Below are 18,690 nucleotides of genomic sequence, written 5' to 3'. Positions count from 1 at the left end.
TTTTTTGCCTCTGTCTTCACTGACAAGGTCAGCTCCCAGACTGCTGCACTGGGCATCACAACATGGGGAATAGATGGCCAACCCTCTGTAGAGAAAGAGGTGGTTAGGGACTATTTAGAAAAGCTGGACATGCACAAGTCCATGGGGCCGGACGAGTTGCATCCAAGAGTGCTAAAGGAATTGGCGGCTGTGATTGCAGAGCCATTGGCCATTATCTTTGAAAACTCGTGGCGAACGGGGGAAGTCCCGGATGACTGGAAAAAGGCTAATGTAGTGCCAATCTTTAAAAAAGGGAAGAAGGAGGATCCTGGGAACTACAGGCCAGTCAGCCTCACCTCAGTCCCTGGAAAAATCATGGAGCAGGTCCTCAAAGAATCAATCCTGAAGCACTTACATGAGAGGAAAGTGATCAGGAACAGTCAGCATGGATTCACCAAGGGAAGGTCATGCCTGACAAATCTAATCGCCTTCTATGATGAGATTACTGGTTCTGTGGATGAAGGGAAAGCAGTGGATGTATAGTTTCTTGACTTTAGCAAAGCTTTTGACACAGTCTCCCACAGTATTCTTGTCAGCAAGTTAAAGAAGTAGGGGCTGGATGAATGCACTATAAGGTGGGTAGAAAGTTGGCTAGATTGTCGGGCTCAACGGGTAGTGATCAATGGCTCCATGTCTAGTTGGCAGCCGGTGTCAAGTGGAGTGCCCCAGGGGTCGGTCCTGGGACCAGTTTTGTTCAATATCTTCATAAATGATCTGGAGGATGGTGTGGATTGCACTCTCAGCAAATTTGCGGATGATACTAAACTGGGAGGAGTGGTAGATACGCTGGAGGGCAGGGATAGGATACAGAGGGACCTAGACAAATTGGTCCGAAAGAATTCTGGATTCTGAAAGAATTCTGGATTCAGGATTGGGCCGAAAGAAATCTGATGAGGTTCAATAAGGATAAGTGCAGGGTCCTGCACTTAGGACGGAAGAACCCAATGCACAGCTACAGACTAGGGACCGAATGGCTAGGCAGCAGTTCTGCGGAAAAGGACCTAGGGGTGACAGTGGACGAGAAGCTGGATATGAGTCAGCAGTGTGCCCTTGTTGCCAAGAAGGCCAATGCCATTTTGGGATGTATAAGTAGGGGCATAGCGAGCAGATCGAGGGACGTGATCGTCCCCCTCTATTCGACATTGGTGAGGCCTCATCTGGAGTACTGTGTCCAGTTTTGGGCCCCACACTATAAGAAGGATGTGGATAAATTGGAGAGAGTCCAGCGAAGGGCAACAAAAATGATTAGGGGTCTGGAACACATGACTTATGAGGAGAGGCTGAGGGAACTGGGATTGTTTAGTCTGCAGAAGAGAAGAATGAGGGGGGATTTGATAGCTGCTTTCAACTACCTGAGAGGTGGTTCCAGAGAGGATGGTTCTAGACTATTCTCAGTGGTAGAAGAGGACAGGACAAGGAGTAATGGTCTCAAGTTGCAGTGGGGGAGGTTTAGGTTGGATATTAGGAAAAACTTCTTCACTAGGAGGGTGGTGAAACACTGGAATGCATTACCTAGGGAGGTGGTAGAATCTCCTTCCTTAGAAGTTTTTAAGGTCAGGCTTGTCAAAGCCCTGGCTGGGATGATTTAATTGGGGATTGGTCCTGCTTTGAGCAGGGGGTTGGACTAGATGACCTCCTGAGGTCCCTTCCAACCCTGATATTCTATGATTCTATGCCTCCAATAGCTATTCTCTGGATAACTGAAATCCAGCCTAGGAACATAGTGGCTGGAAAGTCAGCATCTGATTGCTTAAAATAGCCTATGTGAAATGAGCTGGTGGTTTCAAATTCCCAGTTTCCACTATCCATAGCACCTCCGATACTACAGTGACATGCACACTATAAATACCCAAATAGAAAAGAAAAACCACCACAACTAACATCCTCATTGACAGGGCAAGCAAAACAGCAGTGTACTAGTGTCTCTCTCTCTCAAGATGGTCCCTTGATGTCAGATTTGTGGCATTCTGGTAAGGGAGTGTGGGGAAGCATTGACAGTGCCAACACAGTAGATGAACAAGAAGGCTTCAGCCAGGCATTTCTCAGCCATTCTATAAACAATGAACAACACATATTATTCGATTTACAAAGCACAAGTTTGATATCTAGATGACAAATCTCTTAAATCAAAAGTTCAGATTTAACTTCAGGTTCAGTAAGTACTTCAGCTAATTCCCACATAGGCCTTACTAGACTTACTGCACTGTATATATTCTAAGTTAATTTCTTGCATATAAAAATGTAATTTTCCCTAGGTATTTAATCCCTTTGCAAAGACCAGGTTATGTGAAGATTATATGTAATTAACTACCTGTGTTCTGTTTAGATTTTCAAGATTAAGAAAATGGTGTCTCTGCAAAAGGTGTCCAAATGATGGCGCTGAACACCAGTTTTCCACAAGATAACAGATATAAATATGCAGAAACTACATCACAGCCAGTGCAAGATTTCTCCCATATGTAGTCTTCAGCCTTCCTCACCACATGTGCCTCAATTCTGTTCTGGAAGACTCAGTTTTAGGGATGAGAGGGTAATTTGGTATCCATGCTAATTTAGTGTTTTCTTTTTGCTGTGACTCCCAAGGGATTGTCAGCTTTTGGTAGAAGTTTTTGGCATATAGATTCATGTCTGCTAGAAACTGAACTGAGAACATCAAATTATTTTGCAACCATGTTTTTTTCTTCCTACATTTATTCATCCCTAGCTAAGAATTTCTGAATGCAAAGTTAATAATAATCCATGCATACACACAACGTGCTTTCACTGTTACACTGTTCATTAAGCTTCGGGAGAAATATGTATAAAACTTCACAACATAGAGCACTTAGAAATAAAGAATTAATAATTAGCACCAGGAAGCTTGAATGCTGGTGCCATAAATAGTGATGTTACAAAGTAATTCTTTCAACAAACATTGGAGTTAACATGCCACTAAAATAAACATAGCAAAACATCATTTCAGTTAAGGATTCATTACACATTCTTCTCTAAAAAAAATGTAAGCCTTCCTAAATTGAAGAGGTGTAGGTAAACTCTCACAAATCTTGGGAGATAGGCCAGTCCTTGCCTACAGACAGGCCCCCAACCTGAAGCAAATACTCACTAGCAACCACATACCACACAACAGAACCACTAACCCAGGAACCTATCCTTGCAACAAAGCCCGTTGCCAACTGTGCCCACATATCTATTCAGAGGACACCATCATAGGGCCTAATCACATCAGCCACACTATCAGAGGCTCGTTCACCTGCACATCTACCAATGTGATATATGCCATCATGTGCCAGAAATGCCCCTCTGCCATGTACATTGGTCAAACTGGACAGTCTCTACGTAAAAGAATAAATGGACACAAATCAGATGTCAAGAACTGTAACATTCATAAACCAGTCGGAGAACACTTCAATCTCTCTGGTCACTCGATTTCTGATCTCAAAGTGACTATCCTTCAACAAAAAAACTTCGAAAACAGACTCCAACGAGAGACTGCTGAATTAGAATTAATTTGCAAATTGGATACAATTAACTTAGGCTTCAATAGAGACTGGGAATGGTTGATTCATTATAAAAAGTAACCTATTTCCCCTTGTTTATTCCTCCCCTCCCGTTCCTCAGACATTCTTGTTAAACCCTGGATTTGTGCTGGAAATGGCCCACCTTGATTATCATACACATTGTAAGGAGAGTGATCACTTTAGATAAGCTATTACCAGCAGGAGAGTGGGATGGGGGGAGAGAAAACCTTTTGTAGTGATAAACACCCATTTTTTCATGGTCTGTGTGTATAAAAACATCTTCTGTATTTTCCACGGTATGCATCCGATGAAGTGAGCTGTAGCTCACGAAAGCTTATGCTCAAATAAATTGTTTAGTCTCTAAGGTGCCACAAGTACTCCTTTTCTTTTTGCATACACTATATATTTCAACAACCAGGCATGATTATGTTTTTCTTATTGGATGAATAAAATGCAAATCAGAACTCAAAGTGGCTCTTTTTGATCTAATAATTTTTGAAGGCATATCCTAGTTGTTTGGCTCAAACTGTAAATTAATTTCAAAAATCATCTGTGAATGTATAAATGTGCATGTTTGCGGATTTAAGATGTGGAACTGTAGTTTGCTGCAGACACCAGAATTTGTAGCCGTTTTGTACAATCCTCCTATGCATAATTTACGATGAACAAATGATAAAGTACAACTATTCTGACAGCAAGAAATTAAGGAAATTGTGTTAGCACGATTTTATTTTTCCTTTACATAATCAATATAAAAAGCCAAATTTCAAAATCATTTAAAATTAGGTCCACATATCTGTTCACATGATTATTTGGGCCTGCAATGATGCATATAAACCAATTCCTACAGAAACTTTCAGGTTTTGGTAGTGAGAAATTATTGCATGTGCAAATTTACAAATCTAGTTAAAAGGCATCTGAAAACTTTGCCAAAAGATTGTGCAAAAAAGTTCTGCAGAACAGGCATTAATTTATTTTATTGTATTATTTTAAAAACCTGTGAGACTTAATACTATGTTCTGGACATGAAAGTTTTGCACACAGATTTGTTACAGACTGGCTATCATTTCACATTAATAAAACCTGTCTTTCAGTTAAGATTAAGTGATAATCAATTTCCCATCTATGCCTAACAATCCGGGATGAATTTTCAGCAGACCCAACCTTGGTTGGTGTAGCTATTTTTGTATACAAACACATTTTCCATGAACAAAATGGACAGTTAAACATGCATTTGCCATTATGAAAGCCCTAATGTAATTGACAAACATTGTGAGCTGACTTTTACAGGCTTGCTGAAGAGTTGGTCCTAACAATGTTGGATCATATTAAAGAAGTTCTGTATTAAAATCACAAATGAGTTTGATTCCCCAGAGTTTAAATTCCAGGGTATTACTAATTAAGAGGTCTCTTGGTTTTTGGTACTGTTTCTCTCCCTCTATGTGTGAAACTTGCAAGCTGCTAATTGTGTTAGTACATTCTAAGACAGAGTCTGTTCTCAAAGCAATTCACAGAGAGAGAGACTCAAAGCAATACTCTAACAACAGAAACAGCACCCAGAGACTCCCCGCCCTTTTGTTGTATTAACAATTGTGATTAAAATAGAGATAGAGGATGTATGTGGATGGATGCTTGGTGTGGATAATAACTGAATGATCAGGGAGGTGCCAGCCTAAGAATCCAGTGTCCATCGGCTGAAGAAGGCGTCAAGTGGAAATAACCAGAGGACCCCCCGGAGGGCAGACTGGAATCCACCCAACAGCCTCAAGGATGGGAGAACCAAAGAACAAGATAACATCTTGGAGCCGTCAGGAATGTGCTATCTGCTGATTGATTCAGCAACAGCATGATGAAGCAATTCCCATAGACTGGCATAGGAAGAAATTCCTATAAAAATAGACTCTAAAAAGTGAGAACTTTGGGGTCTGATTCTGCAAACCAACTTCCAGGAGCATCAGATGAGCATCTGACAAGGCCCTGCTCCCTCCTCATTTTCAGGCCACCTGGCCAGTGGCTTGGCATGAGCAACTCTAAGGCTGGTAACTATGATAACAACCTTGCAGAACCTGTGTGTGTGTGTGTTTGTATGAATGAATGTGTGACTAAATATGAGATTGAATGGAATGTTATAACTATAACTAACTGCTTACTATGATTCTTTCTGTATTCACAATAAATGTGGTATTTTGCCTTTTTCCCTTTAATAAGATCCTGCTGGTTTTTATTTTATTGGTACAACATTTTGGTGGAGAATTGCGAAAGGGGGAATATTGGTAAAAAACCTCAGTTATTGTAAATATTGGTGTGCACACCGCCAGCTCTAGTGAGCTAGGCATTTCTATTAGGTTAACCAGACCTGCTGGCCTCCGAGAAGGTAGCAGGGGACCTGCTGGCCTCCGAGAAGGTAGCAGGAAAAACAGATTAAACCAGACCTGCTGGCCTCCGAGAAGGTAGCAGGGGACCTGCTGGCCTCCGAGAAGGCAGCAGGAAGAACAGATTAAACCAGACCTGCTGGCCTCCGAGAAGGTAGCAGGGGACCTGCTGGCCTCCGAGAAGGTAGCAGGAAAAACAGATTAAACCAGACCTGCTGGCCTCCGAGAAGGTAGCAGGGGACCTGCTGGCCTCCGAGAAGGTAGCAGGAAAAACAGATTAAACCAGACCTGCTGGCCTCTGAGAAGGTAGCAGGGGACCTGCTGGCCTCCGAGAAGGTAGTAGGGAAAACAGATTAAAGCAGACCTGCTGGCCTCCGAGAAGGTAGCAGGGAAAACAGATTAAACTAGACCTGCTGGCCTCCGGGAAGGTAGCAGGGGACCTGCTGACCTCCGAGAAGGTAGCAGGGAAGAACAGGTTAACCGGACCTGCTGGCCTCCGAGAAGGTAGCAGGGAGAAACAGGTTAACCAGACCTGCTGGCCTCCGAGAAGGTAGCAGGGAGAAATAGGTTAACTGGACCTGCTGGCCTCTGGGAAGGTAGCAGGGGACCTGCTGGCCTCCGGGAAGGTAGCAGGGGAAAAACGCATAGATTAAGCTATGATTTCAGAATCTAGGCTGTGTCACTTGCTAAGTAATACCAGCAGTGACAAAGAGATTGAAATATCCATGTTAAGATGTTTAAAAGAAAACAGGGTAAGCCAGTACCAGAGGGAGGAATGGAGTCAGAAGGAACTCCAACCTCACCTTTTGTTAAAGAAATTACACCTTTTAAACAAATCCTTCAAAAATGTGGGCACAGTCCTTGGACTAAAGAAGCCCTAGCTGATGTCTGCACTATTTCGGACTTAGAGGATAGATTGGCTCAGTATATCCTCATATACAAACCTTCTAGTGCTGCCAAAAGAGATGCAGCAGCAATTTGGTTGTTGTGGGAGGCATGTAAGGATTCTTCCCTCCGCTTGTCTTCATGTAAAGAGGAAAAGGCACAAATGGAAAAGGGAGCAGACAATTGGAAGGTGCTGGCTACAAATATCCAAAGCCAGCTGAAAATAGTGAAAGAGGCACTCCAGGAATACAAAAAGAGTGAAAAAGTTAACTCTGCAGAGGCTGGAGGGAGGCAGGTAAAGGGGGAGAAGGTCCTATGTATGGCACCCCCAGGCATAATTACAAAGAGAAAAGAGAGTAAAAAAAAAAAAAAAAGAAAGTTAACTCTGCAGAGGCTGGAGGGAATTAAGCAGTTAAACTTTGTATTTCACCCAAACAACTTTTAACCGAAAATGTTAAAAAGGAAAAGTGTTAGAGCATTCTTGGTTTCTTTGCAGCCATTCTGAAAGAAAAATGGGCCCTTTTCCAAAGGAATGTCCGTAAATTAGCCAGGCAAAAATAAACTATCTGATTAAAATCATTTGACTGGACAATTTAGTCAAATTTGCTAAAAGAACATAAGAGGGTTCTATTGGAACTTAACTGCCTCAAATGTATAAAGGGAATGTAAGATGTAAAAAACAGAGCAGTGTGGAAGGGATGTTAAGGAAAAGAAAATGTGTATGTATCTGTCTGTGTGTGTGTAAATATGTAAAGTTCTAAGGACCAGTTAGTTTTGTTTTTGTTAATGCCACTAAAAATCCATTTGACTCTTTAATTCAAAGTTGCAAAACTGACAGACCTTTTTGCTAGACACAGGTAATTAGTGTTGTTTGGCTTTGGGATTTGGCATTTAACCCTTAAAAGGTAACTCAATGCTTTACAAAATTTAAAATGTTTTTAAGTTGTGGCTGCAGCAGGGCAGTCAAAATCAGGAGAATATAAAAAAAAATTGTTTTGGATTCTTTTTGTTTGTTTTTTGTTTGTTTGTTTTTGTAACAAAATAGCAGATGAGAGTTGTAGTAAAAAAAAAATTAAAAAAAGACAGTGCCTCTCTGAAGCAACAGCAGGGGTGAGGTGCACAAAACAAAAAGAAGCAATGTTAGAAACACTGAGTCTTAAAATGGCTCTGAGTAATCAGACTGTCACTTTGATAAAGGTACATGAAAACTCTGTAAGCAAAAAAAAAGAAATAGTGACACCTTATGTAAAAATGGATCTGGACAATGTTATAGAAGTTAAACTATGGAAGGAATGTGCATTTGCCCCAGAACATGTGCAGGGTATATTGTAGAAGGGGCAAAAGAAATGCAAACATACCATGCTACTTAATTAAAATGCTATTAGGGCTCCAAAGGGAGCCACAATAGGTTGGGTTTTCTTTTTCAGATTGCTGTGTGTTTTGGAAGCAGAAGTTAAAAGTAATCAAAACTCTGGTGAAAGTTGATTGTGTCCCTTTTAAGATAGAGTCTCTGAGCTGCTGATGGCTTTAAATCCAAAAGCAGGAAGTTTCTGTGAAAATGCAAATGACCTAAATGATAAAGGAAGGAAAGAACTAGCAGCACAAAGGAGCTGCAGATAAAGGACATACCTGGTCAGCAAACAAATTGTCTAAATAAAAGGCATGGGATAACAAGATAATTTTAATAAATGTAATGATAATAAGTATCCCTGTAACAACGTATAGTGTGTATGATTTTTGGAAAAATCCTTTAAGGTCGTATGGTAATGATGCTTCTCAGTTATTACCTGTAAATAAAACTTAAAGCTTAACACAGCAGGAAAAACATTATAAACTTAGTCTGCTGTATAAGAAGGAAAACTCAGGGATTTAATGACTAAACAGTGGGATAATTTCCCCATAACCCTTAAAAGATAAAAGCCTTTGAAACCTGGCCTGCCTATAGAACAAAAACAGGAAAATATGGGGGCAATTTCTCTGTTTTGCCTGCAATCAGCAAGGGTATTTGTAAAAGAAATATTTTAAGCAATAATCTGCCACCCCAAAAAGGGTAGAAACATGTTTTTTTGTCTTTCAGAAAATCAGGAAAAGCTGCCAGCTGAAAAGCAACCCAATACCATGAATCTACTGTCACAATAGAAATTGTGTTCTGTGTTCTATGTTTTGTCTTGTGTTTTGTGTTGTTGCTAGCACTGTTGTGTGTTTAAAAAAAAAAAAATACTGAAGACCTGCAGGAACTTAAAAATAAATTAAGCTTTCTGTCCCAGCTACAGGACAGCCTGATACAAAAACAAGTACATGCCAATGTAGACTTGGTCCAAATTGGTCTAGGTAACCTAAAAGGCCAATGGAATCTTTAGTAATGGCTTAATACTACCACATGGCTTATCCATAAGAAAAAAAAATATTAGAAATAGGAAACTACACAGCCATAGCTATGGGATGCACTGAAATGCAGATACTTGCACTAGCTACTTTGGAACACAAAATGTTCTGGGTCATATTGGGAAATATTAAGGGTTTGATGCATTTGTTAAAAAAGAAAGAGATCATTGTTTGACACTTATCAATATGAATGGATGCAATATGTTTCCACTATTGTAAACCAGACTTGTTAATGGGAGAAATTGTTGTCAAAATTGCACACCAACAGTCCCTGGAGGCAAAGGTATTGAAGGTTAACCCACTCCCCATATTACACATGGGATCCTTTTGGCTACCCTGGACCTTGAGCCAGTGAGCTGGGGAGGGAGGGAAGCTATTGGACACTAGAGGTTGTACCGAATGGACTCCTCAAAAGTGGGTGTGCCTCACCTTGCCTGTTGCCCCAGAACCTTGTAGTAAAGATACATCACTAGGATCATGTATGTGGCATGAATTGGAATCACAAACTCAAATTGCCTCACAGTACTTTCTCTTGAATAGGCTACATAGAAAGTGACACTGACGATTATAAATCTTAGTGTCAAAAGGGGGATTATGTTGGATCATATTAAAGAAGTTCTGTATTAAAATCACAAATGAGTTTGATTCCCCAGAGTTTAAATTCCAGGGTATTACTAATTAAGAGGTCTCTTGGTTTTTGGTACTGTTTCTCTCCCTCTATGTGTGAAACTTGCAAGCTGCTAATTGTGTTAGTACATTCTAAGACAGAGTCTGTTCTCAAAGCAATTCACAGAGAGAGAGACTCAAAGCAATACTCTAACAACAGAAACAGCACCCAGAGACTCCCCGCCCTTTTGTTGTATTAACAATTGTGATTAAAATAGAGGTAGAGGATGTATGTGGATGGATGCTTGGTGTGGATAATAACTGAATGATCAGGGAGGTGCCAGCCTAAGAATCCAGTGTCCATCGGCTGAAGAAGGCGTCAAGTGGAAATAACCAGGGGACCCCCCCCGGAGGGCAGACTGGAATCCACCCAACAGCCTCAAGGATGGGAGAACCAAAGAACAAGATAACATCTTGGAGCCGTCAGGAATGTGCTATCTGCTGATTGATTCAGCAACAGCATGATGAAGCAATTCCCATAGACTGGCATAGGAAGAAATTCCTATAAAAATAGACTCTAAAAAGTGAGAACTTTGGGGTCTGATTCTGCAAACCAACTTCCAGGAGCATCAGATGAGCATCTGACAAGGCCCTGCTCCCTCCTCATTTTCAGGCCACCTGGCCAGTGGCTTGGCATGAGCAACTCTAAGGCTGGTAACTATGATAACAACCTTGCAGAACCTGTGTGTGTGTGTGTTTGTATGAATGAATGTGTGACTAAATATGAGATTGAATGGAATGTTATAACTATAACTAACTGCTTACTATGATTCTTTCTGTATTCACAATAAATGTGGTATTTTGCCTTTTTCCCTTTAATAAGATCCTGCTGGTTTTTATTTTATTGGTACAACAACAATACATTTAATATAGTAGCTTAAAGAAAATATTCCCTTTTGGTAGAAAAATCAGCTTCATGGGATTTGTTGCTGATGAAAGCTTGCAAGTCAGCAATTTACTCTGGGCTTTGGTCCAGTAAAAGCTAGCATGCATATTTATGCAGAGAACATGTGACCATGAAGACTAATAGTTTATGTCAAAACCTAATAAAAAAACAAACAAGATTCTGTAGGGCATGCTGTCACAACAAGCCATTCAATTCAGTGACAAGTGACATTAAGAAAAGGTCATTCGCCATCCATATTCATCCTGCATTGCCCTTACCCTGAACACACTGCCCAGAGGATTCATTTTTGTGCCCCTAAGGGTATAGTCTATTTTACTTTTTAAAATATTTTATTCTTTTAGAAACAGGTTCCATTCTAATAAAAGCTGTATATTTCACAAACAAGGAAGTTACAAATTTGTCAGTTTCACACAGAAAACACAAGGTATAAAATGAAGCCATGGCAACTCTTACATGAGCTATAACAAACATGTAACCGTTACAATTTTGGCAGAAGATCCTGAATGTCAGGGTATCCAGCATTTTTTTCATGTTACTGTTTCAAAGACAACTCTATATAGTCATATTATAACTAGAATGGGCAGCAATGTTGTTATACTGTGGTCTACGTTATTAAAGCCATTGCTTTCTTGGACCTCCCTGCTTTATTAGAGGACTCTAGCTGTTATGTTGCCTCCCAATGCTGGCAGTATTAGGCTATATATTTAAAATAAAACCCAAAAGAACAGACTCCTGGCACAAAGAATGTTTGTATTTGATGAAAACTGTAGCTCATAGGTTTATTTTGCTAGCTATTATATCCTACTAATCCGGCCAGCAGTATCAATTAATATGTTTCTTTTTCTGAAATTAATCCATTTTATTCTTATGTTTTATCAGTATTAATTCCTTGGAAAATGTGTTGAGGCATGTGTTTCCTAATAATAAGTTTTGCTGAAATGCAAGAAGCCTACTGGCCTATAAGATCCAGTAAGATCTGCTATATAGCAAAAAGTATGATCAGTTATAAATATGTCAGCATAAACGCTGGCAACCTTTGGCACAGATAAAAATGGTCCCTTAACTTTGAGAAACCAAAGGGAGGAACTATCCACATCACATCACAGGTTTATCTGGCTTCTACAACCAGTTGGTAACCGCAGGGTACACCACAACTTGGGAGGTCGTCAAGAGAGCCTAGGTTGCCAGTTTTGGAATGAGATAATCCTTATTAATATATTTAGAAAAAGTAAGTGTCATAATCCACAAACCTATAGGAGAAGGGTACCCTTCTACAGAATTTCTTAGGGTACAGAAATAAGATTTGGGTATAATAGGTTGGGCCTGAGTTCTTAGTAGTTGAGTTCGGTTCTGCTAAGTTCAGCTCTTATAAGTTCTAAGCTCTATCTATCTACTATCACGCTATCAGCTCAGCTTGTGCAGTATAGTATAAATACTCAACATTCCTAACCATTGGGAAAGCCAGCACCATCACGTGATTGGGCATGCCAGGAGTGAGGCTGGTCCTTCACCTCCTATTACCAGGTCCTCAAAGAAGGGTGCGAGTATGTTAAGGTACTTATAATAGAAATGGTACCACCAGGAGTTTTGGAATTCTTTTACTGTTTTGCAGTTATAAGTTTCATTGCATTTCTTATTTTTATGTTAATTTCAATAAAGATTTTATCAATTTGGTATTGTCCTCAGTGCATGTTCTTGCCAAGCACCCCGAGAATCCTCTCCCAATATAGAACTCTCTGAATTCTTCAGCTCTGTAGTATGAATTGGATAAGAACCTATAAATCTTCTGGTCAGATGCGATCAGTGGCGAGCCATAACAACTAACCCATCAAATTCAGGTCAACAAAATGCAGATTTCACTTAAAAAATTAAAGGAAAAAGATGTATGTTTTAAATGCTAAATAAATTGCCTTGGTGTGAGATACCCAGTGGAAGCTATAAGCTGCTAGAATCATAGTAATTTAGCTGCTATGAAGGACTGATGCTGCTGCTTCTTTCTGTGTTCCTTTCATTTTGCAGAAACAAAGATCCAATGGCTAAGAACCCACAAATAGATGACGGAGCTACTATCACAGTTTGACTGCTGGAACAGAGGTCTTCCTGTGGTTGGGGTGAATTCCACCCTTCCACATTCCTCCCTGCAAAAAACCTGTTTGAGCTTTCTGTGTAAAGGGAATGTCTCTCTCAGCATTGCAAGATCTCAATCACTTACCTTATAATCCAAAAGAGAGCTCATCTGATCCACTTCAGAATTACTAATCATATCACTTTCTTCATCATCTATAATTTCTATTTTCTGAAATAGAAGTGAAAGGTATTTCATTCAGAAAACTAAACTCTTGAATTTCTAGTTAAACTTGTATTGCTTGCCAGCCGATGAACATACATAGGATCTTCAGCCTTCTGAAGAGCCTCTATTGGTTCATCAGGGCTGACTCAGTTTTTTTTCCCCCAAATGGATCCCGATAACTATCTGAGATCCAACCATCAATCCTGAAGCGAATATTCCTTTGTTTGTCAGATTGGGGGAGGAGCAGGAAGGCTAAAATCCAGTTTATGATAGAAACTCAATTGTGACTTAACTATGGAGATCTCACACATCACTAATTCTAAGGTATTTAAATTTTACCATAAAAATTAACATATTTTTCCTAAATTCTATAACCTACTGCCCTTTTGAAGGGTTAAAATCCATTGCTGATGTAATAACCTAGTATATGGATTTGTGTACAGGCACAAAGTCCAGAGTTTGGTCAAGAGGTCAGAGGCCTAGCAATAGCTAAGAGAAAGCAGAATAACCAAAAATAGCCTTGCTTTTGCTAAGATATGCCTGGTCAGCAAAACACCAGATGTTGGGGGCAATAATTGTCTTATTCAAAGTTGCAAATAGAACAAAGAAGTTAGTTTCTTCTGTAGGGAAATTTTCTTCCCACACATCCAACCGTGAGTTTATGAAAGGTTCAAACATGTCAGTATAAGATATGGTCTCCTCCCACCTTCCTTTCCCAGGGACCAATGCCTGCCCTAAAAACACAAATGAACAACTTGAAAGACAATCTTTATTGCCATATACTTTCACTGTTTCTTTGCTTTTACCCCTAGATATGTATCTGTTGGACAATCAAAGGAGCTACTTCATTCCTATGGACCCCAAATCAGAATTCAACATACATATTTTATAGTAATACATTTATTAAAGTACTAATTAAATGTTAATTTGTTAACTTGAGACCATGGGCAGAGAAATGATGTAACCTTTGACCATTGGCTACTGTGCTATCATGTCTTGCTGCTAGACCTATCCGAGGTTGTGGGACTGCCTACCCCATCACTTTCCCCCGCCCATGGAAAATCCATATATTCCATTGTAATCAATTGATTGACAGTGTCTCTGAGCCTAATAAGGTGACACTCCATCAGTGCTGTACGTAATAAATTCCTGTGGTTGACCTCTACACGGTGTGGATTTATGTCCTTCACCTTTTTATCTCAGTGTTTATTTTTATAACCTTGAAAATGATTTAATTCAAACACTGTTCTATTAAACAGCAATAAAATTGGTTAAATTTATTATACCTTAGCCCACAGAGATTAAATACTGATTGAAATACTAGAATAAAAGCCTGCCCTAACACCATTATCTTCCTCATTGATCCCACCACATCCAAAAGCCGAGAAATATAGATTCAGTAATTTCAGCTGTTTGCAGTTTATCTCTTTGATTTATTGGCAAGAATGCCAGCCTCCTATCACAAACTGATTTATATTCATTCCATCTGCTCAAAATCTAATTTAGATATGAATAAAAATAAAAACAACCTCATGGGCATTGTAAAAACCCATAAACGTGACACACTTTGTTCTGTCATAACACACTTTCAGAATCATTCTTCTCACCTCACTGAGTTTTTTCTCAAAAATATAACACATTAGAAAATACCGCATAAGTGCTAAATACTGTCAAAATAAACATTTTTCAACATGAAATACGGTAGTAATACTGTACTGTGATTGAAAGAATTTATGATTAACACAGAATTTATGTTTAACACACTGGCCTTTTACATTCTTAATTAGATATATGTTTGAAAAGTGTAAACCTCCCAATTTTTCATAGAATTAGGTAAAAACACCCAGATAAAAATCTTATTACTTGACAGAATTAAAAATAAATTGATAGTAAAAGTATATGAACCAAATTCATCAACAGCAGAAGTAAGGCTACCTCAGTGTAGTCAATGGAGTTGTACCTAATTACTCAATGGTGAATTTGCCCCTATACTGTCATGCAGTACACTGGGCTTTCCAAGACACAAAATTATGAAACACATTATAGTGAGACATGTACCGAGGTCTCTGGGGCATCTGGTCTCTCAGGCTAGCTATAATCAAATAAAGTATCAGTACTAGGAGGAGCTCCATATGGCACCTACAACCACACAGAAGTTCCTTCCTGGATCAGGGCCTAACCAATCAACCTGAATTTAAACTGTTTCAGGCCTAGCTAGTACACCAAAACTAAGCAGGACAAAACATTCTTTCAGTACTTCCACATGTCCCTGTACACAGAGCATAACTCTACTGAAGGGAGAGTGTTCCAGAGCTAAGTAGAGTAGAAGAATTACTCAGGACTTTGGAGATGAGAGAGACTAGAATGTAGTAATGCAGTTACACTAAGTAGCCTCCTAAAACACAAGATTTCTACTCATTATATTATATTGAAAATTTTTTTAAATTTTTTGATTGAATATGCACAATTCTATCAATAACTGCTTATTTTTAGTATTAAAGTTATAAAACAGGGTTCTTTTTAACAGGACATGAAAAATCTTCAGTAACTTAGACGTACTGCCTTTGGAAGACAATTTATACAGTAATAATTAAGAAAGTCGAATTGGTAAGATATGAAAAAAATGTACATACCACATTATCTGCAGATAATGTATTTTGGTCCTCTTCTTTGTGACCAATTTCTTCATTTTGAATAACTTCACTGGTTTCTTCTGCAGAAATAAATGAGCTATTATATCTTCCTTGGAGTGTTAGCTTTAGTACCCTATGCCCTTTTTATGGAATTCCTTTAAGATTTTTCTTCTATGACTTTTAAGCCAAAGTTTATTTGTAATTTAAAAAATTGCATATAATTGTTTGACACAAACATTTCAAAATCACATTTATACCAATCACTGCCTGAGAAGACAGACATTATTCCCGTCAGTTACTCTCCTACAATATACACCAATTTCTCACTGCTTATAGCTTCAGGCTTGGGTTTTCAAAGGAGCTTAAGGGAGTCTGGCACCCAACACCCACTGAATTTCCACAGGAGTTGGGTGTCAAACTCCCTAAGCCTTTGAAAATTCCAGCCTAAAAGATATGGGGTACATATATGTGTGGGTTTGCCTGTCTGTGTATCTTACTCACATACATGCATATACCCCCATGTTGGTGTACTGGAACCACTAAACCCTGGTCTACAATACAGAATTATTTCGGTATAAACAGAACAGCTGATTGGATGGCTCATTGGTTTGTACCTGTATGGCAATCCCTATATTCCCAGTTAATTCATACTGCTCTAATTGCAGACATATATTCACAGTAACTATGGATCTGTGCAAGGCAGCCGCTTCAGTTCAGGAAGCTTCATAGCTCCTCTGGGGCCCTGAATCATAAGAGCTACAAAATCCTACTGCACTGCCCAGGGTCATTGTGGAAAACAAGGGAGACATCTTTATTATTTTATACGCATAGGATATGTATCTCAGTTTTACCAGATGGATATTTAATTTGCTCATAGACTTTTGTTGTTTTAACTCACTTCTCTGGCTGCAATGTAGCATTAATATTTTGTTTTGATGAAGCTGTTTTGTGTCACTTCAATCACCTGTTTGTCACAGGCTTCTGGAGAAAGTTCTTGCAGGTGCTGAAAACAGTTAAGTCTGTCAATTTATCACTGGTGGTAAACAATTGGACTGCAGCCCAGAGATCTAGTCTAAGAGTAGTAGACCAACTGGTTCCATCCAGACAAGGGTGAAGGAAGCAAAAGCTGTCACCAGAGGGGTGCACATGAGGGGGACTGAAAAAGGATCTAAAGCGTAACTTGCCCTGTAATCTCAACAGTCACCATTTGTTTAGTTTGACCAGTGAATCCAAATGTTCAATATGAAGAATCAGTTCTTCAACTAGTGTAAATTGGCACAGCTCACTGACCTCAGAGCTGCACCAATTTACACCTAATGTGGATATAACTAACGCAAAAGACAAAAGGGCCCGTTAATGTTACAAGTGAACCTTAACGTTTTCCATTTTCTGATTTTGATAAAGTATATAACCTTAATTTTGCATCAAGTTATGGTTTTGATTTTTGTTTTTTCATCAGCTACTTTTAAAGACTAGCAGCATTCACCAGCCTCATTCCACTTATTTCACTTACCTAGTTAGTTCTTTTACCCCTGGGGGAATTTTGCACCACTGCACGTGCGCATAATTCATGTGCCATGCATATTTTTTTGTGTGACCGAAAATAGCTTCTGTTGGAAATTTATTGAAGTTCTACCTTTTGCTCACTAGAGGGTGCTATGGCGCTAGACCAGAGCAGCCTCAGCAGAAAATAACTTCGGCTGGAAAGTTGCTGCAGTTTCGTCTTTTTCCCACCAGAGAGTGCTGTGGCATTGGAACAGAGCCACCACTCAAGGCTAGCTAGGGAAGAGAAAGAGCCTGTAGTGCCTTCTTCACAGCACAGGGCCACAGGGGTGAGGAAGGTGCAGGGCCACATGGGGATGGAGGAGGGGGTACAGTGCCACATGAGGATGGGGGAAGTGGGTGTCTGAGTGGGGGTGGAGGGACACATTTGGCCAGGAGGTGCAAAGACACATGGGGGTGAAGGGACACAGAGATGGGGCAGGTGTGCCTGACTGAATGGGAGAGGCTGGGGTCAGCCAGGGTCTGCATGGGAGAAGGTCCCTAACAAACCCTCCCTGCCCCCCTCAAAAATCTATTCCATACTTTTCCCACCCATACTCAACCACCCCAAGTTCACACCCAGGCTCCTTCCCAGCAATTACACTTCCCTCTCCCTCAGCTCCTCTGTTACCCCTGACTCCCCCAAGCCTTTGCACTGCTTCTGAGGGGTGCAGGAAATACGGTTCTGCATTGTAGTTTAAATGAATTATTACTCAGAGTTATGTATTAATATGCCTAATAAGGAATCTATTTGTCAAAAAACATTTCCTGAATTGTTTTTGTCGCCTGTATTGTTATAGACATACTTGCTGACAGGTATTCTGAAATAAAATGACCAAAAATTATTGAAACTGCTGTGATTATATTGCGTTAAATATGCAGAATTTTGCAGATTATTAAAATATCGTGTGCAGAATTTTTATTTTTTTGGGGCAGAATTCCCGCAGGAGTACTTCTTTTCAACTCTCTGAAAGTCCTTTTGGAACCTAGAGTTGTATTTTCCGAAAAAGTTAAAAGGGTGATTACACAGCTCTGATAAAACAGCTGTTGCGTGTAATTCTGGACTACTTATCTTCTCCAGGAGTGTCAGCTCTTTTTTCAAGCCCTCATTGATATAATTAGCCTCTCTCTCTCTCCTCTCAGAAAGTCTTTATTATGGGGTTAGCAGACTGGAGACTTAAAGTCAAGTGACAGTCAGTGCCAATAAAAGACATAATGTCTGCAACCCAACAATAAAACTGAAATCATCATTTTGGCATACAAATAGATTCAAGTTTTAAGAATTATCAGAGTCAAAGTCCACTACTATATCAAAGGGGGTTTAGTTACAATTTAGTCCAACAGCTTTTCCACAGACTTGGGCAGGGTCTAATAAAGTAGTTTACTTATTCTTAATTAACCCATTTTAATTTCCAATAAAGGTTCTCTTTACTGCCTCCTAACCTATTTTGAA

The 18,690-nt window shown here is 39.6% G+C and overlaps 1 protein-coding gene across 12 annotated transcripts in view; it reads right to left on the bottom strand.

The window, feature by feature from the left end:
- HDX (highly divergent homeobox) overlaps positions 1 to 18,690 on the bottom strand; it is a 111,813-nt gene that overhangs the window by 13,235 nt on the left and 79,888 nt on the right. For all 12 annotated transcript variants that reach the window (XR_012160937.1, XM_073360905.1, XM_073360908.1 and 9 more), the window contains 2 exons: positions 15,696 to 15,775; positions 12,985 to 13,068 (listed from right to left, as the gene is read on the bottom strand). Coding sequence is in view for 11 of the 12 variants with exons in the window: in XM_073360905.1 (XP_073217006.1) it covers positions 12,985 to 13,068; positions 15,696 to 15,775 (164 nt within the window). In the remaining variant the exon portion in view is untranslated. The remainder of the gene's footprint in view (positions 1 to 12,984; positions 13,069 to 15,695; positions 15,776 to 18,690) is intronic.

This window comes from Lepidochelys kempii, chromosome 9 (assembly GCF_965140265.1).
Source record: "Lepidochelys kempii isolate rLepKem1 chromosome 9, rLepKem1.hap2, whole genome shotgun sequence".
NCBI classification, from domain to species: domain Eukaryota; kingdom Metazoa; phylum Chordata; order Testudines; family Cheloniidae; genus Lepidochelys; species Lepidochelys kempii.
Note: the sequence above shows the minus strand (reverse complement) of the source record. Positions and strands in the feature narration are given on the sequence as shown.